The sequence below is a fragment of the Dermochelys coriacea genome, chromosome 1, assembly GCF_009764565.3.
Source record: "Dermochelys coriacea isolate rDerCor1 chromosome 1, rDerCor1.pri.v4, whole genome shotgun sequence".
Taxonomy (NCBI): Eukaryota; Metazoa; Chordata; order Testudines; family Dermochelyidae; genus Dermochelys; species Dermochelys coriacea.
In genome coordinates, this window is record NC_050068.2 from 35,948,782 (window position 1) to 35,971,806 (window position 23,025).

General features: G+C 43.0%; 1 protein-coding gene across 8 annotated transcripts in view; it reads right to left on the minus strand.

Moving 5' to 3' along the window:
- The window catches only part of ALKBH8 (alkB homolog 8, tRNA methyltransferase), a 74,594-nt gene that overhangs the window by 26,982 nt on the left and 24,587 nt on the right, over positions 1-23,025 (minus strand). For 6 of the 8 annotated variants that reach the window (XM_038387460.2, XM_043504211.1, XM_038387463.2 and 3 more), the window contains one exon: positions 5,956-6,062. In XM_038387460.2, the coding sequence (XP_038243388.1) occupies positions 5,956-6,062 (107 nt within the window). The remainder of the gene's footprint in view (positions 1-5,955; positions 6,063-23,025) is intronic. The other 2 variants (XM_038387461.2, XM_038387459.2) reach the window with 1 other exon arrangement.

Consider the following 23,025-nt stretch of genomic DNA (forward strand, 5'->3'; position numbering starts at 1 on the left):
CTCGGACTGAGCCATAAGGGTTTTCAACCTATTCCACTGCAACCCAGAAATAATTAGACTCCAAAGGGAAAGCGAGTGGTACAACAGGAGTCAGCGGAGTTTGCTACTTACTGAGAAATTTAATTTTTATTACAATTTCCCTCACACACACAGGGTCTGTTTTTTGTTGTTACTGTTTCTTTGTTTTCCTCCCAGACCCCTATCCTGTGAGCCCAGAGAAGATGAAAGATGTCTCAAGAAGAACTTTTTTTAAAGATAATCAGTATTATTTATTTGAGTGTTACTTGTGCTAGTGGAAATCATGGCTCTACCCTGGTAGATTACAAGCTTCCTACACAAACTTGCCAATTCATTCCGTCTTGATGCACAACAACCCTACTTTTTCAGCCCTCTACCTTAGGTGAGCCAAGTAACGTGACAGTTCTGTAAAACATGTCTAACAAGGATGTAATTCTGTAGACCACTGGTTTGAAGGATACAGTAGTAAACTGACAGGTTTCAGAGTAGCAGCCGTGTTAGTCTGTATTCGCAAAAAGAAAAGGAGTACTTGTGGCACCTTAGAGACTAACAAATTTATTAGAGCATAAGCTTTCGTGAGCTACAGCTCACTTCATCGGATGCATTTGGTGGAAAAAACAGAGGCGCAAGTAGAGTAGGGGCATTAGGGGACGAGAGCTGAGGAAGCGTTGTTCTAAGTCAGCCATAAAAATGTTGGCATACTGTGGGGCCATGCGGGTACCCATCGCAGTGCCGCTGATTTGAAAAGTTGCGCCTCTGTTTTTTCCACCAAATGCATCCGATGAAGTGAGCTGTAGCTCACGAAAGCTTATGCTCTAATAAATTTGTTAGTCTCTAAGGTGCCACAAGTACTCCTTTTCTTTTTGCGAATACAGACTAACACGGCTGCTACTCTGAAACCTGTCATTATGCAAGGCACTGAATTTAGCCGTATAGAGTGGAAATCTGTCAACTTTTCAAATCAGCGGCACTGCGATGGGTACCCGCATGGCCCCACAGTATGCCAACATTTTTATGGCTGACTTAGAACAACGCTTCCTCAGCTCTCGTCCCCTAATGCCCCTACTCTACTTGCGCCTCTGTTTTTTCCACCAAATGCATCCGATGAAGTGAGCTGTAGCTCACGAAAGCTTATGCTCTAATAAATTTGTTAGTCTCTAAGGTGCCACAAGTACTCCTTTTCTTTTTGCGAATACAGACTAACACGGCTGCTACTCTGAAACCTGTCATTATGCAAGGCACTGAATTTAGCCGTATAGAGTGGAAATCTGTCAACTTTTCAAATCAGCGGCACTGCGATGGGTACCCGCATGGCCCCACAGTATGCCAACATTTTTATGGCTGACTTAGAACAACGCTTCCTCAGCTCTCGTCCCCTAATGCCCCTACTCTACTTGCGCCTCTGTTTTTTCCACCAAATGCATCCGATGAAGTGAGCTGTAGCTCACGAAAGCTTATGCTCTAATAAATTTGTTAGTCTCTAAGGTGCCACAAGTACTCCTTTTCTTTTTTAGTAGTAAACTGGATACAGTAGTAAACAGTCCACCAGAAAGAAAGGGATGTATCTAACAGGTGAGATAGGAGCCAGGAAGGCTGGCAATGAAGCCCCTGCAGTGATTTCATTTTCTTTTGGCTTCGACCCAGCTCTTGTGAATAAAAATGGAGAGGTGGAGGCATTTCAGCAAGGAAAGATTTCGGTAATGAAATTATTTTTGTTTTCAGTTTGTTTTGGGGTAATGTCAACAAACATTTCATACAACTCTGTGAAAAGTTCTGGCTTTCATAATGAAGAGGTTCCAAAATGGGAATTTTGCACAGCCCTACTGAAGCTAGACCTGGCTGTAGGGTGACAGGAAGCACAGAATCATGGGAAAAGCATGAGGAAGCAAAGCAGAGGATGTGGGAGATAAGGGGGACATAGCTGCACCCACATGTGCTTTCCCATGGCTTTCACACTGAATAAAGCAGGAAACTTTGGAACAAAGTTGAGACCTTTTAGGGAAATAGCTCGGCACTTCAAAGCAGTTATTGTCACACTGAGGCATTTCCTGAACTTCGTCATCAAGGAGATTAATACAGAAATTTCCTCAATAAAAAGAACTAGTCTCTAAGGAACTGGCCTCATACTGAAGCCCCTTCAGAACTCTCACTTCAAAGTGAGTACTTGATTCTCAGCAGGAAAGGAGTTCGATGTAATACTGACTTCCATGCTGGCAAGCTGAATTTAACCCTGCTGGGATCAGACGAGAAGACAGTTTATTCATATCTTTTTGAAAAGCACAACGATCAATCCCATCTCTTCATCATCTCTAATTTCTATTGCAATTTTTTCCAGATAACACCTGCACCATCCAGTCTGTATAGATACGTATCTGAGAGGGTAGGTGCACCATGGACGTCTGAAACTCGTTCAAGGCCACATGCAAATTATCAGAATTTTTCAAAAACAAGGAGAGTGTTTTTGCACTGGTGCTTACAGCCTGATCAGCACCCTCTTTGCTCCTGGGGGAATTCTGCACCAAAAAATTAAAAATTCTGCCCAAAATATTTGAAGATTCTGCAAAATTCTGCATATTTTATTTGTCAAAATAATACAATATAATCATGCCAATTTCAATTATTTTGGTAATTTATTTCAGAACATCTCTCAGCAAGTATGTCTATAGCAATACAGACCCCCCAAAAAAGAGATTCTGGTAATTTTTGGGGGGACAAATAGATTCCTTACTAGGCATATTAATACAAAACGTTGAGTAATTCATTTAAATTATAATACAGAGCTGTATTTCCTGCACCTATCAGAAACAGGAGTAATGGAGGAGCTGAGGGAGAGGGGAGGAGCCTAGGAGTGAACCTGGAGGGTGTTGGGTGTAGGTGAGAGAAGGTTTTTTCTTTGCAGGGAGGTGGGATTGTTAGAGAATTGGGAAGCCTCCCCCATGCAGACCCTGGCTGACCCCAAACCTCTCCCATTCAGTCAGGCACATCTGCCCGTTCCTGTACCCCTCATCCCCCATGGGTCTCCGCTGTCACCTCCATAACTCCTGAGCCCATGCCCTAGTCTGTCCCCCACACTAATCATTCTGAACCCCAGTCTGAGACCCCCCCCAGTAGTCCTGTGTGCCCCACTCTGGCCTAACCTGGCTCTGCGGGCAGAGTGCTGTGATGAACTTCAACTCCTGGGGGAATTCTGTAGCACTGGGCATAGAAATTTTTTTTCTCGCATAAAATACTTTTTGCCTAAGAAATGCTGCAGTTCTGCCTTTTGCCCACCAGAGGTGCCAGAACAGCCAGCTGCCTTCATGCAGCTGGCTGTTCTGGCACCACTGTGGTCTCTGGTAGTCAAAAGGCGGAACTGCAGCACTTCTTAAGCAAAACGTATTTTATGCAGGAAAATATAAAATTATGCGGGACAGACGAGTTCTGCTCATCCGCAGATGTGCCGAATTCCCCCAGGAGTACCTCTTGCTTATTAATGTACACAGTCTCCCCTATCAGTATGTTCAATGAAGTGGCCTCTTGTACCCTTCCACAGAGAGGACTAGGGGGCCCTGCCTGAAAACCAGAATGCAGCAAATTAACTCCCTGTCTGCATCTTCCACAGATCCAGAAAGGAGTTATGAGACAGGGATGGGAATGGAAGACTTAATAAGGCAGTCCAGGGAAGCCTGGAATCTATAGAGAAGCAGCTACCTGTAAGCCAGAAGGGAGGAGCCTCTGAGAATGCACAGTCCCAACTGCATGGCCAGCTTGTGTATGTCAACCTAGGTCCATTGAAGTCACTGCTGTTGTGGTGTCATGTGGTGGCCCATTGTACCAACTTACGCATTTGTACTCAACCAAAAAAAATACCCATTGGAACCAAAATGAAAAACCCATAAGGAAGTGCAAGACTAATTGTACTGACAAGGCAAAGTGAGTACTTTGTCCTCCCTATATTCTTTCCGATATTGTCTAATTTGTTTCTTAATCCTATGCTGCTCTCAGAAACAAGAGATGACACTTTTCCCTATGTACATTGTTAACAGGATTAAATGAAGTCTCTAATTTCCCTGGCCTCCAAGTACATGCAATGAAAATATTTCCAGAATGATTTCAAAATTGAACCTCTTGCTCTCAGTAATTTGATTTGTAAGAAGTAGATAAAAAGCAATACAGATGATCTTAAATACATCATGATTAGTTATACTTGCAAATAAAGTGACTACATTTGCTTCCATGGCAATTATCTAATTTTGCAGAGACTGCAACTGCATGCTTCACTGGTAGGCTACACAACACACCAAATGTCTGTCTAGTTGTGTCTACTCTCCTTAGTTTCTTTACTATGAAGCACCAACTGTTGAAAGTGTCCATTTTAGACACAAAGGGCCAGATCCTCATATGGTACAAATGGACATTGCTCTATTGATTACAACAAGTGGCATTTGAGAGCAAAGAAAAAACTAAGGGGAGCAAACACAACTAGAAAGATATGAGGTGGGTGTTTTGCCTCCTAAGCATATGCTGAAACCAGTGAAGCTATGCCAATTTGCATAAACTGAGGATCTGGCCCACACATGCCTTTTCAAAAAATGTATGTGGATCCCTTTGAAACTGTAGGACAAAGCATTTTTAGGAAAGGTGGACAAAAGCCTGGCCAGGAATTTCTGCCTCAAGGAGAGAAAGTCCTGGGATCCCTGGTTTGAATCTGTCCCAAGTCCGTGAACCCAGAAGACACTGATCATCTGAAGACATGTGAAATGAACTGGCGATCTCAGTCTAGTTCTTAGTTGACATGTGTCCACAGCACAAAATCCACCACAACTGGCACCCTTGTTGGAAGTCTCAGCAATAAGGAGAGGAAGCTGACATGGTAAGTGAACCGTATTCTTAACCCTGGCTAGAGATAATCCCTGCAGAGGAAGGTTGAGAGAAGACCGTGCAAGAAGCTCATATTGCTGATGAGCAGGTTGGATCTATTCTGTCAATAAAGAAAGGGCTTTATTGCCCAGAGCATTCAGTATGATGGACTAGGGAGACAAATGAGCTGATCCCATATGCCGATTTCTATGTTCCCAAGTTCCTGTCATACGTGTTTCCCAGTTGTGCATGATTTTAACAAAAAGAAAAGGAGTACTTGTGGCACCTTAGAGACTAACAAATTTATTAGAGCATAAGCTTTCGTGAGCTACAGCTCACTTCATCGGATGCATCCGATGAAGTGAGCTGTAGCTCACGAAAGCTTATGCTCTAATAAATTTGTTAGTCTCTAAGGTGCCACAAGTACTCCTTTTCTTTTTGCGAATACAGACTAACACGGCTGCTACTCTGAAACCTATGATTTTAACAGTGTGTCTTTAACCTCTATAATAAACAACACGTCAAGATGTATTCATCAGGAAATCCCTACTGCAGGAACCGCACTTTGTTAAGGCCACTTTGTGCTGTATAAGCAGTCAAAAGTAGCCATAACCCAATTGGACATAGCTGGTAGAAGGGCCCAATCCCTGTGCTGACAGAGGTGGATCCACAGCCTCCTGAACTAAACCCCTCTCCCACCCAAACCCAGGCATAGTGAAGGGGAGGGGGATGTGTCAGGGGACAGGCATGGGTTGGACAAGGTGGGGTGTAAACTGGAGTTCTATTACACCCAATCCTTCACCAGCATAAGGTCCCTGAGCAATCTCATGCCAGTGGTGAAAGTCAGGGCTACCCCTTTGCAGCTGTGAATCAGGAAGCAGCATATTATTTCCTATAGCCTCCTGCTTTTTCACTTGATCTGAGCATACCTTGAATAGAGGGGAGAATCATGGCCTGTATATTTAATTATAACATTAACATCAAGTCAATTTCCTTCAGAACAGATTTAAATATAGTACATTAAGTGGGGAAAAATAGTTCCAGCCATCTCCCACTTTATGTAAGTAATGCAGTTATTATAGGAGTTTCAGCACATACCCATGAGTCCACAGATACCTGGATTCTCCAGTCATCACCAGCAAACTCCGTTGAGGAAGCATAACCGCCACTGTACGGCCATCTGGGTGCTTAAAATCCATCACAATCTACAAAAAAAAAAAAAGAAGACAAAATCCTTCAGAATTATTAGTACTTATGCAGCCCCCTGTAAGGGCATGGCACTGTGCAGACAAACAAAGTGTGCTGGGCCAGATCTTCAGCCAGTGTCAACTGGTGTACCTCCATGGAACAGCCACTTCTTTCTTGAGAAGCAAGGGCCTCAAGTTCTCCCCACAGCCCTTAACATCTCCACCCTTCACTACTGCTAACTTCAAGCATTCAGAAGTATGAGGCAGGGCCCAAAAAACATGAGATTTGGTTTTGGTTTTTTAAGTCTCCAAACTTTAAAAAATAAATTCTTTCTATCTATTGTAGGTAGTTATATGGTCCCCTTCACTGCAGCATCTGAGCATCTCACAGTCTTTAAAATATTTATCCTCACAACACCCCTATGAGGTAGGAAAGTGCTATTATTCCCATTTTACAGATAGGAAACTGAGGCAAAGAAACACTAAGTGACTTGCCAAAGGGCACATACAAAATGTCTGTGGCAGAGTAGGGAATTGAACCCACATCTCCCAAGTTCCAGACTAAAGCTCTAACCACTGGGACATCCCTTCCTCTTTTAAATTTACCTTCTGGTTTCTGAACAATTAAGGTGTACTCGGGTCAGATTTTCAAGTTTAACCCTTATGGTTGTGGATAAGAGACTTTTTTCCCCACCAAAAGCTAAGATTCCACAAAATCAAGCAACTCCAAGAACTGGGGCACCAAATATCATGAAACTTGGAATAAAATAATGAGATTTGGCAACACTGTTTTGTTCCTGGCTGCCAACTCCCTGGATTTGTTGGTACACATTTTCCAAACTGGGGAAGTCCTTGATGAGGAAGACAAGGAGCAGGGCAGATAGATGGCACTTAAACAAACTAGTTAAGGGAAGACTTACCCTGAAAGAAAGGAGGACCAAAACATATGAGAGGCAATGTCTCCAATTATGCTGGAGACCAAGTGTCATTCACTGGACAGTGCTGCCACCTCATTTGTAACCTATCAAGTGTGTGATTTTTTTTAAAAAATTCAAACAAATTGAGCTGTGTCCGGCCTATGGATGTACAGAAGTTTAGTAAAGATGAAATGGTACAGTGATCAGTCATTTAGCTAAGAAAGAAAGAAAGGTGAGACAGAGAATGTCATATGTATGCTCTTCTTCAAACGCTGCAAATTAACAATTGAAATAGTTTTCTTTAAAATACATAGTCACCAATGAACACTGGGAAAATCTATAATGGCATTTAAATATATAGGAAGAGCTCACTGTTGTTCATGTTGTGGTAGCACCCGCCATCAAGGCATCATTGTCCAAGGGTCGTAGGAACACATACAATTACATGGTCCCTCCCCTGAAGAATTTACATCTAAGCTGAGACAAGAAATGATGAGTTTAACAACCCATAGCGTTGAAAGGGGAGGGAGGAGGAGGGCAATAGGAATAAGCTTACATGGCTACAGATCACCTGTGTTGCACTGTTTGATGGTTCTGAACCATAACTATAAATATAACTAAATAGCAACCCCCAGCTGCCCCCACCCTCACACTTATCAATTGGCAGTTTCCTGTAGGCATCATGGGAGAAGTGTGTTGTGCAGAGGAAGAGGCCATTGGCTTTGTATGGGGAGATAATTCCAGGGATAAAGGGTGGCATGAAGTGGACACATGGAGTGTTAAGGCTGCTCTCACTGGCAGAGCAAAGAGGGGCAGGGAGGACTAGCTAAAGGATAAAAGCAGAGAAGCAGAGACAGGAAGAGTTGTGAAGGGCCTTAAGGGGGGGAATAAGAAGCTTTAACTAGCTGAAAAAGGCAGGGGGCAGGGCAGGATAAAACACCTGAGAGGACACACTGAGAATGACAGACAAGGCAGAGGATCTTGGGAGCTGTGTTTTGAGTTAACTGGATAGGACATGTGGATGTTAGGAGGCGAGAGAGAATAGGTAGTCAAGGCAGGAGAGCATGAAGACCTGGATGAGAGAGTTTTAGCTGCCAGGACAATGAGCGAAGGCTGCATTTTAGGATTGGTCTACAAGCAAACTTGCAGTGAAATCAGTTTTAGTTCACTCCTTTGTTGTTATTGTTTTTTCATCTACTGAAGCAAAATCAAAATAGGACCCTTTCAATCTGGAGTAAGAGTACCCACATGCAGGTGTGCACCAAAATAACAAAAGGTGTGAACTGAAACCAATTCAGTCGTTTCAGTGTAAGTCTGTATGTAGTACAGCCCCCAGAGAGGCTTTGGAGGAAGCAGCGGCAGAAACTGGACAAAGCAAAGGATAGGGCCCAGTTTGCAGATCTGAATAACGAAGAGAATGGCAATGTTCAAGTGTGACAGAAGGAAAGAGGCAGGGTTTTGACAGAAGATCAAGAGTTCCATTGGGCCATGTTAAGTATAAGATGACAGAGTCACCCAGGAGGAGATGACAGAGAGATGGGCTGAGATGAAATTTGCTCTTGCTCAAAGCTCAGGTCCTGTGCAGGGAACATAACAGAGATGGGGCAAAATCCGCCTCCAAAACCACAAGCAGGACACAGAGCTGCAGCACCGCCTTGCTATTGCTTCTATTTCAGCCTATGGACTGGAACCGTGGCTTTGGTCCCTCATGCCTTTCATGTGAGGATACTGGGCCATGGGATTAGCATACGTGTGGATCCAGTAGCCCCTCTCCCTGTACTCCTTGCTCATCAGCTTATTCAGGCCTGCCACTGAGGCCCCTGCATGGCTGCTCTATTTCTGCTCACTCCCTTCTCTGTGGAGGGAAAACTTGGGACTATTTAATAGAATAGAAGCCTTGTGGGGCTCTCCCCATCTGACTGAATTATACCCTTATTGCATAGCCAGTGCCCATTCCAGAATGGATTAACCAGTTACATTTCAAGAGTTACTGATAAAAGATTAATTTACTTGGCAAAGAAACAGTAAGGGCAGGCGTTGTCTCTGGCTGAGAACTGGGGACTGGAAGTCAGGACACTGGCTTTCTTTGGGACATTGGGCTTGTTACTTAATCTCACTGGGCCTGATCTCACTGCCACAGCATTGTAAAGTGGCCTTATGTTAAATGGGAATCTGGCCCTCTTTGCCTCTGTTTACTCATCTGTACAATGGATAGAATATTCACATACTCCACAGGCATGTTGGGAGACACAGTCAATTATTGTTTGTGAAAGCAATTGGAGATCCTCAGATGAAAACCCCTCTCAAAACGTATTTATTAACAATAAAAGCTTAGTATTGGATGCACCTAGAGCAAATAATAATTTGACTTTTTTTGTCTCAGCAACAAATCTGAGGGTCAGACTAAGAGCCAGAATTTAGGAACACACTGTGAACATCTGAGGAAAATGACTGTAATTCCTGTTAGTGCTTCTTTTTTCTCCTCTTAGAATAATCAGACCTGAAGACTAAAAAACCTAAACAACATAATTTCTGCCACTCTTAGACTATCGTACAGTAAAGAACATTTGACCCTGCTGAGTTTTTGAAGACCTCTCTTCTTGTCTCTGAAAGAAATATTACTGACTGAAGTAGATAATATTCCCATATATGTGTGTGTGTTTATTCTATCAGAACATTTAGTTACAGTCAGACACACAAAAAGGAAAAATTAAGTCATTTGGTCCTCTTTTTGATTCACTAAGGACTCTCAATCAATAAAGCTACTCTGCCATCACTGAATCAATCTGCCTCATGACAGCTCTGCTACACAGGAGCTATTTCCAATTACTAGTTTTGTTTTTTACCCATTATCTTTATTCTCTGAGGTGGCTAAGTCAATAAAGATCAAATTTTCAGCTAGCCCACGCTGCCTCACTGGGGATGGCAGCTGATAATAAAAATTCTGGATGCTTTGATCTTATACACCCTTTACAATCTTTTCTATGGAAAAAAAATGTCTCTACACACACCAAAAATCTGAAAGATGCGCAAGTTGCTAATAGTTCCCCTTATAGAAGTAAATACCACGTCATGATGCTGGGTTATTTAAGGGATAATGTTCATGATGAGGGAGTATATGAATCAGTAAACAGCTTTCAAAGATGGCTAAACATCAAAGCAAAGCAGACGCCTACATCCTGAACACATTTCCTATCACATAAAATATAGCAAAATTCAAAGAAAAAGAGAAAAAGAAAAAGAAATAAAATAAAAAAAAGCACGAGAATTCTGGGCTGCCTCTGCCTCTGAGTTGACGTCGTATTTCATGAAAGACAAGGAGGACAGAAGTGAATAATTGTTCAGGACTCTAGAAAGGGAGTCGTTGTCCAAAGGTGGATAAGGAATGATGCAACTGGACATACATAATGGCAATAAGGATTTCATTCTTGGCTGTGAAGGAATAACTTTCCATTTTTCTGGGATTTGACTCTGGTGTAATTCATATTCAGTATTAATCTAAAACTTTATGGCAAGCATGGTTTAGTGGCTAAAACACTGGGCTGGAAGTCAGACAATATGGAATATTATTCCAGGCTCTGTCACTGATTTGCTGTGTGAAATAGGGTAAGCCACACATAGGTGCCGACTTCTTCTGGAGCTGGTGGGCGCTCAACCCCCTCTGCCCTGGCCCCGCCCCAACTCCGCCCCTGCCCTGCCCCTGCACTGTCCCCATTCCAATCCCTTCCCCAAAGTCCCCGCCCCAACTCCACCCCCTCCCTGCCCCTATTTGACTCCTTCCCCAAATCCATACCCCGGCCCCGCCTCTTCCCTGCCTCCTCCCCCGAGCACGCCATGTTCCCGCTCCTCCCCCCTCCCGCCAATGCTTGCTACAGCTGTTTGGCAGCAGCAAGTGCTAGGAGGAAGGGAGGAGCGGAGACGCAGTGCGCTGGGAAGAGGTGGAGGCAGAGGAGGTGAGGCGGGGAGCTTGGCTGTCAGTGGATGCAGAGCACGGAGTCGGCGCCTATGAAGCCACATAACCTCTCTGTGCCTCGGTTTCTCAAAACGTAAAGCAATGCCTACCTCATAAGGCTCCTGTGAAACTAAATGACGCAATCCTGCAGTTAAGTCTGCCTGAACAGACACCCTGTGCCCACACAACGCCCCGGTGAAATCATGGGGTTCCACGTGAGTGCTGGAGTCTCTCTTCACAGAGTCACTCAAAAGACTGATGCCTAAAATATTGTTGTTGGTACTGTGCTTTGTGATTAAATGCAAAGAGTACATTAAAGGTCATCTTACACAAGTTCTCAGCCCCAGAGTGCTGAGCAGCCCTAGAATATGGTGGGGAGGTCAGCGGGGGGGAGGGGGGTAAGGGGAAGGGACCAGGCGGAGAGAGGTGTCATTTCACGAAAATAATCTACTCATTTAAATTATATCAGATCTACAAAAACATGTTATCTACTCTATCCAGGCATTTATGCTGCACACATGACCACAGAATCTGAATGTGCTCTGGAATATGAAACTATGATGAAGTTGATATGCCTTATCACTTCTCACCCTCAAAATCTCAGTACACACACAAAAAAAATCAGACTAACACTTTACCTGATTTATGCCAAAACATATTAACAACTTAGATACTATGCTGATGGGAGTCAGATAAGTACTTAATAGATTTTCTTTCACCAAAAAGTGTGTTCAGTTTTCCCTCAAAATGTATAACATTCTTTTGATACTTTGTTTCATATATCAGTCACAATGTATTGCTTATACTACCCTGTTTTGTTAACCGCTCTTCTTAAATGTAGTCCATTATACTGATTTTCAAACCATTAATTATCATCTCATATACATTATTGGCATCATTTCATTTGTTTCTTTTCAGGATCTTACACTGCTAGTATCTGCTTGATAACCATAAGAAAGGCAGCATAGCTAATGATCAGGGCAGGATACTATGATCCTGGACTCTGTGCCCAGCAAATGACTCAGTGAGACAGATTCTCCATCTGCTCTGTTCTCTTTGCAAGATTCGGGTGGTGCCAGGGGAATGGAAGGCAGCTGCAACTTTCCCACGGGGGGTTCCCATTGAATGCTCCATCTGTGCACAACTAGCAGATGGCTTCGTGGGAGTGGTTACGAGCTGGGGCAGCTGGGCCTAATGCAGAACTGCCCAGAGGAACAGGCAGCTGCAACTATCTCCCTCACACTCTGCTGCGCTCTCTGGTATCCAACTGCAGCAGTGAATACTGGCCACTGGCCTTGGGCTAGTCACTTTATTTCGCAGGGCCTCAGTATTCCTCATCTGTACCATGAGGATCAACACTCCTTCCCTTCCTCAAAGGCATATTGCATGACTGAACTCACTCATGTTGGTAGTGCGCTTTGAGAGGTTTGGCTGGAAGGTGAGGTAGAAGTTCAGAGTATTAGTATTCCTAATCTCTAAAGTCACTTCCACCAGATGGTCTGCCATTGCAATAGCCTATGTTTCTGCAGTCAGAACTCTTTGGGGCAGGGATTGTGCCTTTGTTATATGTTTGCACAGTGCCTAGCACAATGGGGCCCCGGCCACTTGGCTATACCATAATACAAACAGTAATATATCATCCTTTATTCCATAGGTGAAATCTTAGCCGCACTGAAGTCAAAAACTCCCTCTGACTTCAAATGGGGAGAAGATTTTATCCTATAAATTTATCTAGAAATCAAAATAAAAGTGTTGATAGCCAAAGAAAGAACAGCTTATCACTGCGGAATTCAATTATATGAATTCAAAGAAATCTGAACCCCATTTCTAGATACATTTGGATAAAAAAGTTGAGATGCTCAAAGAATGGCAGATGTCCATTTCACCAAGCCCCCCTCCTTCCCTCCTCTCCTTATTCATGTATTATTTTCTATTTTATTACCGTAACCCCCACTCCAATGTGCTATGTCTATTTAGTATTTTCTGGTCTTGCAGTTTTGATGAGCTGTAAAATTGCATCATTCTATCAGAAACCGTGGGAAGCATTTGGAAATACATACAAGCTGTATGTCATTTACCTTTTTGTACTTTTCATTGTCTATTTCTTTATGACAATCAATAAGAAAAATTACCAAAAAAACCAGAGATAAAGAGACAGTTACCTATAACAACGACACATAATGTATAAAACAGAATCAATGCTCTCCACAGAGTTCTCCTGACCTACCCACTCTAAAATCCCCAGCCCTGCAGCGAAAGATTGGATGAATAGATAAGGTGTATCCATACCAGCATTAGATTCATAGATACTAAGGTCAGAAGGGACCATTCTGATCATCTAGTCCGACCTCCTGCACAGCGCAGGCCACAGAATCTCACCCACTCCTACAAAAAACCTCACCTATGTCTGAGCTATTGAAGTCCTTAAATCATGGTTTAAAGACTTCAAGGAGCAGAGACGCCTCCCTCAAGTCAACCATGCCCCATGCTACAGAGGAAGGCGAAAAACCTCCAGGGTCTCTCTAATCTGCCCTGGAGGAAAATTCCTTCCCGACCCCAAATATGGCAATCAGCTAAACCCTGAGCATATGGGCAAGATTCACCAGCCAGATACCCAGGAAAGAATTTTCTGTAGTAACTCAGATCCCATCCATCTAACATCCCATCTTAGGGGATTAGGCCTATTTACCCTGAATATTTAAAGATCAATTACTTACCAAAATCCCATTATCCCATCATACCATCTCCTCCATAAACTTATCGAGTAGAATCTTAAAACCAGATAGATCTTTTGCCCCCACTGCTTCCCTTGGGAGGCCATTCCAAAACTTCACTCCTCTGATGGTTAGAAACCTTCGTCTAATTTCAAGTCTAAACTTCCTGGTGGCCAGTTTATACCCATTTGTTCTTGTGTCCACATTGGTGCTGAGCTGAAATAATTCCTCTCCCTCTCCTGTATTTATCCCTCTGATATATTTAGAGAGAGCAATCATATCTCCCCTCAACCTTCTTTTAGTTAGGCTAAACAAGCCAAGCTCCTCGAGTCTCCTTTCATAAGACAAGTTTTCCATTCCTCGGATCATCCTAGTAGCCCTTCTCTGTACCTGCTCCAGTTTGAATTCATCCTTTTTAAACATGGGAGACCAGAACTGCACACACTATTCTAGGTGAGGTCTCACCAGTGCCTTGTATAATGGTACTAAAACCTCCTTATCCCTACTGGAAATGCCTCTCCTGATGCATCCCAAAACCGCATTAGCTTTTTTCACAGCCATATCACATTGGCAGCTCATAGTCATCCTATGATCAACCAATACTCCAAGGTCCTTCTCCTCTTCCGTTACTTCTAATGTGGCTGGTGTATTTAAAAAAAAAAGTGTGTGTTAAGTTGTAAGCAGCAGGGAACCCTTCCCACTGCTGTGGCATGACCAAATTTTCTAAGTAAAAACTGGGTATCAAGAGGAAGATGAGGAGCATATGCCTTGGGAGGGCACTGGCAGTGGAGATAAAATGGTAGAAAGTGGACAAGGAACAGGGAAGGAAGGGTGCTCATTCTTCTCTCCCCTACCACCTATTCTCTCAGCCTCACAATCAACCCCTGGCTCCTTCCAACAATTCGTCTTCCCTCATCAAAAGGACAAGAGCTCTAGTCAAATTCCCCACATGCTGGAGCAATGGGCTTCCGTAGGCTCATCAACCTCCCTTGTTACTTGGAATCCACACCTAACTCCCCACACCTGTCCCTGGGCTCAGAACCCCTTCCCATCCTGTGACTCTGAACACAGGTTTAATAGCTCCAGCTGGACTGCACTTCAAAAAGGAACTGGCATGTAAACACACACAGACACACAGAATCAGAGCTTTATCAAAATCAATGGAGCTCTGATATTTTAAACCAGCTGAGGATATACCCGTAAAAGTCTAAACACTGCTGAAACAGACCCCAATTACGAAAATGGACACAGAAGATACTGTAGCATGCAAACTGCTCAGCTTTAAAAAGACAGTGCAAAGGCAGATTGATTTTATACTCCATTTGCTACAATGTGTTCAGATCGTATCAAAGACCAATTTAAATCCATGAGAGACAATATGCCATGCTATGAGTTTAACAAATTAAGCTTGTTTCTTTTCTTACAGACTAATTGTGACTGGTTCTTATTTTATCATACGGTGGCTTCATTTGTATGCATGAACTTTTAAATGAAATTCACCACAGTTCTAAAATAGACTCCTATAACAATAGAGAATGACATCACTGATGAGATGAAATTAGCTTTCTTTCTAATTAGCTTTCCAGAATTGAAATATTACTGAAATGCAACAGCTAAAGATAATGATTTTATAATGCCCTAAAGTTCAGCTTGTTCACTGTTAATCCGTGACAGGCAACAGGGGTTTCATTTCATGCACCGTGTACTGATCTTCCAAAAATAGCCAGGAGAATGAAAATAATTTCTAATGATAAGGCTCTTCCAGAAATTAAGATTTCTTTTTAAAAAATCCCACTACATGTACACCAACAGGTAACAAAATTGATATCTCTAAGATCAGATGTAGCACTGCCATATTCCAAGAAAGGTTTTGGATTCTAGGGCTTCAGAGAGAAAAGCTACATACACAGCTGTATAAAATTTACTGTAGTTTAAATTACAAGCTGTTTGAGTTTTGCTCCATTACAACTTTTATGGGATCACAAGTAGGATTTCATATTTTTCCCTAAAATAGGCGGTCCCATTGTGATGTTGTAATCTATATGTTTATGGAAATATGCTTAAGTGTAAATATAACGTAACTGGAATATGCTTTATGCTAGATATGCAATGTAACATATCTTTGCAAAGGTTATGATCTACTGAATATATTCATCCTATTTGTATGCAAGTATCATTTTTATATCTGAAGTTATGAGTGTTGGTTTTATGCTTGTATTTGAAGTGTTTACTGTAGGAGACACAAAGGTTTGGCCAACATATTGTGAAGGAACTATTCAAGTAATTGGGAGTACTTAACTAACAATGGACTTTGGGAGGCACCAATCCACTTCTGAGCTTTCCTAGGAACGTTCAAACTAACATGTAAACAATGACATCGGCCTGCAAAAAGCTGAATCATTCATGGACACATGACTTGCCCAGGTGGCTTCAAACTCCATCTTGTTGCTGTGATTTTGCACAGAAGAACAAAAGGGTTTCCACCCACAAGAGAGAATATAAAAGGTCCTGGAAGTCTCTCCATTTTGGTCTTCAGCTGGCTCAAGAGATGGCCTCTCCACTCCAAAGAGATGCCTAAAAGAAACTGGAACAAAGGACTGAACTATGGGGGTGTGCATGATTGCTGGACCCAGACCATAAACTACAACGTTGGTCTGAAAAGGATTGTACCTAAGATAACAACTAGGGTGAGAAGTTAGTATTTGTAACTAGACCCTTACTGTATTAAGTTAGCCTTGTGTATTTTGATTTATTTTACTTAGTAACTTAACTTGTTCTGTGTGTTATTACTTGAAACCAGTTAAATCCTACTTTTTATACTTAATAAAATCACTTTTGTTTAATTAGCCCAGAGTAAGTGATTAATACCTGGGGGAGCAAACAGCTGTGCATATCTCTCTATCAGTGTTATAGAGGGCAGACAATTAATGAGTTTACCCTGTATAAGCTTTATACAGAACAAAACTGATTTATTTGGGGTTTGGATCCCATTGGGAGCTGGGTGTCTGGGTGCTGGAGACAGGAGCACTTGTGTTTTCAGTTAAGTCTGCAGTTTTGGGGGTGTGGTTCAGACCCTGGGTCTGTGTTGCAGCAGGCTAGCATGTCTGGCTCAACAAGACAGGGTTCTGGAGGCTCAAGCTGGCAGAGAAAACAGGTTCAGAGGCAGTCTCAGCACATCAGGTGACAATCCCAAGGGGGTCTCTGTGACCCAACCCATCACACCCATTACTAAAAATATAATCAGTGACAAGCATGGGGGGGAGGGGGAGTGAAAGAGAGGATCTAGTTTCATTTATTTGTAAAGTATACAGATTTACTATTTCAATCTCATTTGAAACTGGATCCAATTCATCTTCCACTGAAGCCAGTGGAAAGGTTCCATGATACTTGATCTTCCTCCAAAGGTACGAAACATTTTTAGGATACCTAGCTATAGTCATACCCCCCTTTACATGGAAGACAATTAGAATTCTCTAAGACAAGCTATGGAATAACGAGACACTTTAGTAAGTGAGGTGATTCCAACGGAAAATTCCATCTATGCATTTGTATATCACACTAAAACCTGAACAGCCAGGCAGCCACAAAGTGGAAATGAAATGATGCTGCCTCAGCATGCAAAATAGGAATGACACTCTATAGAAACAGCAAATAGGCTTGGAGGCAATGGACAAGAATCAACAATGCTTTGTTAATTCAATATCAGGTTGATAAAGCAATTTTGTGGAAGTTTTGCTTGTTTGATAAGAAGCTGGAATTGTTTCTCAGAAGACCTGAAAACCCTCAGCAGATTTCCAATGCTTTTTAAAAAAAAAAAAAAAAAAAAAAAGTCCACTTTCTCTTAGGTGGGTTTTTGGTGTGGTTCTTGACCTATTTCACCTGTACTGTGTATTTTTCAAAACCCCTTGTACCTTTGCACTCAATATCAGATGGGATTTTTTTTTAGCCTACTATCTTCCCAATTACAATTTCACTGTCTCACTTTCCAAAGTCTTGGGTTGGGGCCGGTGAAGCAGCTCAGTGGAGTTGTAGTGAATATCACAGTCTCCCTCCACCCCTTATTCAACTCTGGATGCATGGAGTAGAGTGGGGGTACTTACTTGCTATTCTCCCTGGGGAACAAATGGGATAGGAGAGAAGTAGGGAATGGGAGGAGCCCTGGCTCTGCCTCCTCCAAACACCAGCCAGGGTGCATGGGGAAGAAGTAAGTGGCTCCAGAAAAAGTGGTGAATTAACTTACTCCTCTCCCTGAGCAGGGAATAGGAGATGGACTGTGACTCGTCAAGTCATGATTCATTCTCTGGTCTGCTCCTACAGTGGTGAAGCTACAGGCTACCCCTTACTCAGGGCAGATTGTAACATTACCAAGAAGCTGGATATGATTCAACAGTGTGCTTTTGTTGCCAAGAAGGCTAACGGCATATTGGGCTGCATTAGTAGGAGCATTGCCAGCAGATCGAGAGAAGCGATTATTCCCCTCTATTCAGCACTGCTGAGGCTACATTTGGAGAATTGCGTCCAGTTTTGGGTCCCCCACCACAGAAAGGATGTGGACAAATTGGAGAGAATCCAGCAGAGGGCAACAAAAATGATTAGGGGGTTCGGGGACATGACTTATGAGGAGAGGCTGAGGGAACTGGGCTTATTTAGTCTGCAGAAGAGAAGAGTGAGGGGATTTGATAGCAGCCTTCAATTACCTAAAGGGGGTTACAAAGAGGATGGAGCTAGGCTGTTTTCAGTGGTGGCAGATGACAGAACAAGGAGCAATGGTCTCAAGTTGCAGTGCGGGAGGTCTAGGTTGGATATTAGGAAACACTATTTCCCTGGGAGGATGGTGAAGCACTGGAATGGGTTACCTAGGGAAATGGTAGAATCTCTATCCTTTGAGGGTTTTTTTTTTTTAAGGCTTGGCGTGACAAAGCCCTGGCTGGGATGATTTAGTTGGGGTTGGTCCTGCTTTGAGCAGGGGGTTGGACTAGATGACCTCCTGAGGTCTCTTCCAACCCTAATCTTCGATGATTCTATGAACACAATTCATGTGCAAGTAAAAGGAATGAGTCCACCAATGCTGGGGCAGGAAGCTCATTGTTTGCTGGTGAGAGCAGTAAGAGAATTAGGAAAAGGGGCTCTGTGACAGGCTATACCAGGGGTGGCCAACCTGAGCCTGAGAAGGAGCCAGAATTTACCAATGAACATTGCCAAAGAGCCACAGTAATACGTCAGCAGCCCCCCATCCGCTACCCCTCTCCAGCGCCTCCCACCCATCAGTAGCCCTGCCAATCAGTGCGTCCCCCTCCCTCCACAAACCTCCCTCCCACCGCAATCAGTTGTTTTGCAGTGCGCAGGAGATTCTGTTGGGGAGGGGGAGAAGCGATGATATGGCAGGCTCGGGAGAAGGGGCAGGGGCCTTTGGGGAAGGGACGGAATGGTGACAGGACCTGGGGAAGAGCAGGGGGTTGAGCAGTGAGCACCCCACAGCTCATTGGAAAATTAACATCTGTAGCTCCAGCCTCAGAGTCAGAGCTGCATATTAACAAGGAGCTGCATATTAACCTCTGAAGAGCTGCATGCGGCTCCGGAGCCACAGGTTGGCCACCCCTGGTCTATAACATTACGTTCACCACTTTACAGCATTATGACAAATTCCGTACAAGGTATGCCTTGTGAGGTATCATTAGAAAGCTCATAATCTGTTGAACATTATTGTCCCAACAAAGTGTGTACACCAACATTGTATGTGAAGTTATAAGATTTTATTGTATAACATTCCTGTAACATATTCCAAGTTAGAAAAGCAGGCCTAAACCAGTTTTCAGAGACAAAGACACTCTGGCATCCCAGCAAGGTGTTAATGGACTATCACCTGCTTAAGCGGCCAATCTCTGGCAGAGAAGGTGTGAACAAGAAATTTGCATTTCATCTCAGGTGATTCAAACCTCAAGTCCACAAGAGACTGTTTGTCACCATGACACAGCAAGGACGTTTTTAGCACATAGAATTGCATTATAAAGAGGAGAGAACAATGCTTGACCTCATTCTCCTCCTTCATCTCTGCTCATGACATCAACAACTCTTAAGGAACTAAACTGGGAGCGGGGGCTGCTAGCAGACTGCAAAGCTTATGCTGAGAAAAACCTTTTTGCTTTTAAATTCATTTAGCTTATTCAGTTTATTTTCTTTGTAACCAATCCTGATCTTTATGCCTTATTACTTGTAGTCACTTAAAATCTTTTTTCTTTCCTTAGTTAATAAACTTGTTGCACTGTTTTAGCTAACCAATGTGTATGGATTAAAGAGTGTGGGAAACTCCATTTGGGATAACAAAGCTGGTGCATATCATTTTCCACTGATGAAATGACGACTTCATATGAGCTTATTTTGTCCAGTAGTGTGCTGGGCCATACAAGAGGCACATATCTGGGGGAAAAGTCTGGGACTAGAGAATCTACTGGTGTTCTTCTGCAGTGTAGTTCATGAGTGGCTAGCTAGTAGTACTCAATACAGTATAGCTGGGAGCAAGTTACATGCTGGAGGTTGTGTATTCACAGGTCAGGAGTGGCTGTTCACCAGTCAAGCCACACAGAACTCTTCAGGTCTGGGAAATCTGTTCCACCTTGCATTGTGCTGGGACACTGGGAGTACCCTTCCCAGACTTGAAGAAGAGCTGCGTGAGCTGTGTGAGGCTCAAAAGCATCTCTCTCTCTCTCACCAATAGAAATGGGTCCAATAACTCACCCACCTTGTCTCTCTAATATCCTGGGACTGATACAGCTACAACTACACTGCATTTCCCAGTCAAGGTGCTAGATAAATGTGAAAGGATAAGGAGAACAAAAGAAGAGTACAAAAAGCATGCTGTAATGTAATGCGCCATCAGAAATGGGCATAATTTTTGTACCTGGTGGGAAAACTGTTGGGCTCAGACAAAGAAATGCTAAAATAGCTAAGTGCGTACTATGGCAGCCATGATTCTAAAGCATCTGTGAGGCTTCTTCTAAAGCATCCAGAATACACCAATGTCAAAGACAAGACATCAAGCACCCCAGGTTGGAGAATTAAGGAGACATAGCTATGCAGCAGTGCCAATTGTACCCTGGGTATGTCACCAGCTACTACAGAGGAGAGAGGTGAGAGCCAAATTTCCTCAGCTGCTCTTTCAGGTGAGGCCCTTGGCAGTGAAAATAAAGGTTCTAAGGCTCACTATACCACAGCAAGTGTAAAGAGGCAACAGGAACTCAGAGATTCGCCAAAATGGGGGTGGGGGGAAGGAGGGAACAGAATATTTTTTTAAAAACATCCTTTAAAATTCAGCTGTTTTTGTAGCTTAACTTTGGTTTTGTACCTTATACAATAGTTGGTGGGATTGGGTTGAGGTAAGAATCAAATGCTTCTATCTTGCTTCATAGCAAATTACTGTCAAACAGTTCCCAGAGAAATGATGAGAGCATCATAATTCTTGGAGCAATTCTGTATGAATGCTTGTCTTGATAGCATCTCACTGTGAAGCAAGATCTGTAAGTAGATTGCAGCAGCTTTCATGAAAATAGATGCTTGGCCATGTAGTCACTCACATTGGGTGTCTGCAGTTATCTTTTGGCAAAGTGAGTCATTCGCCTAGAAGCTGGTGTCATTGTGGAGAGAGAATGGGGAGGTGGGGATTAGGAATTTACAGCATGGAGTCCCATTTGAACAATTTATATGAAAGAGGAACCTGAGCTTCCAGGAGCCCTGCAAAGATTAAAATAATAACTGATCAAGTGGAAGCAACAGTAGGACATGAAGGTGATGGGAGGAATCTTTGATAAAAAATGGGGAAAAAAAAAAAAGGTCAGGCACAAAAAAACTGAGATCAGTATGTTTTCTGAATAGAATATTCTTTCTTGCCTAAAAAATAGTGACTATATTGGACTGTTCTGATATCCTAATTCCTATGTTTCTACCTTTTTAACAAAGAATTAGAAGCTAACTGGGACTCATTTGTGATACTGTGTTATATCTCAAATTAAACCAGTGTCAGGAAGTTCAAGGAGGGAAAATCTTATTATTAAGCTCCTTTCACAGTTACTGCAGGTCTGCAAAAGGAAACCCTAACTCCTTTCATAATCTTAAACTTTGACTTCTGAGATCTATTCTATTCTATTCTATCACTGCAAAGCTAGCCTCAAATAGAAGCCATGCTCTTCTGATAAGACGCTGTAAGGTATGCATCTCTAGAGACCCCGTATGGAGGCAGAGAAAATAACACCCTCCCCTGAACAGTGGAAGTTATTTGTAAAAGAGCTGCTGTGTCCCGTTTCACTGCATTTTGTTCAAACAATGGACACTTTCAGGAAGAGGAGGATGTACAGTTAAATCCTCAGGATTCGTTTTATCCCCTCAGCTTCTCTTCCCCCCCCCCCATTGTGACATTTTCTCAGCAAAGAAAGGAAAACTGAACTGAGTGCTCAGTCGTCTTCTTCCCGTTATTATTATTGATATTGTAGTAGCTCCTAAAGGCAAGGGGAATATAGTGATTGGTATGCCCTATGGAAGCCCAACAGGATGTTTTGGTGGCCTCACTCAACCCCCTGTAGTTGCCCAAAAGATGTGGGTCACTCCCGCTGAGTCCAACGCTGCAAGGTGCTGAGCACTTCCTGCGAGGTGCAAATGGCCTCAGCTCCCATTGAAGTTCAGTGGGAGAAAGGACTCTCTGCATCTCTCCGAAGGTGCTATGCACGTCTCAGAATTCGTAACGGTCTCTCTCTCCTTCAGTCCCTCCAGCTCTCCTTTGCTGTTCTGTAAACCTGTCTCCTCTCCCTTCTTTGAGCTCCTACCTCTCCACTTCAAGGCCAAGTTTAGCCTGCCCTGTAACCTCTCTAGAGGAATATGTGCTGTCTTAAATAATGGTAGGTACTATTTTCTGTATTGTTCCTCTCCCCATGATACAGACGTGTGTAATCGCAATAAAAGGAAGGGGAGAAAAACATCTTGGGCTCAATTCCCTACTCCATTCTACCTGTCTTACAGCAGCATCACACTCTGGATTCCAGTGGAGTTACAACCATGTAAAACTAGATTCATAGATTCATAGATTCATAGATACTAAGGTCAGAAGGGACCATTATGATCATCTAGTCTGACCTCCTGCACAACACAGGCCACAGAATCTCACCCACCCACTCCTACGAAAAACCTCACCTATGTCTGAGCTATTGAAGTCCTCAAACCATGGTTTAAAGACTTCAAGGAGCAGAGAATCCTCCAGCAAGTGATCTGTGCCCCATGCTACAGAGGAAGGCGAAAAACCTTGAGGGCCTCTTCCAATCTGCCCTGGAGGAAAATTCCTTCCTGACCCCAAATATGGTGATCAGCTGAACCCTGAGTATATGGGCAAGATTCACCAGCCAGATACCCAGGAA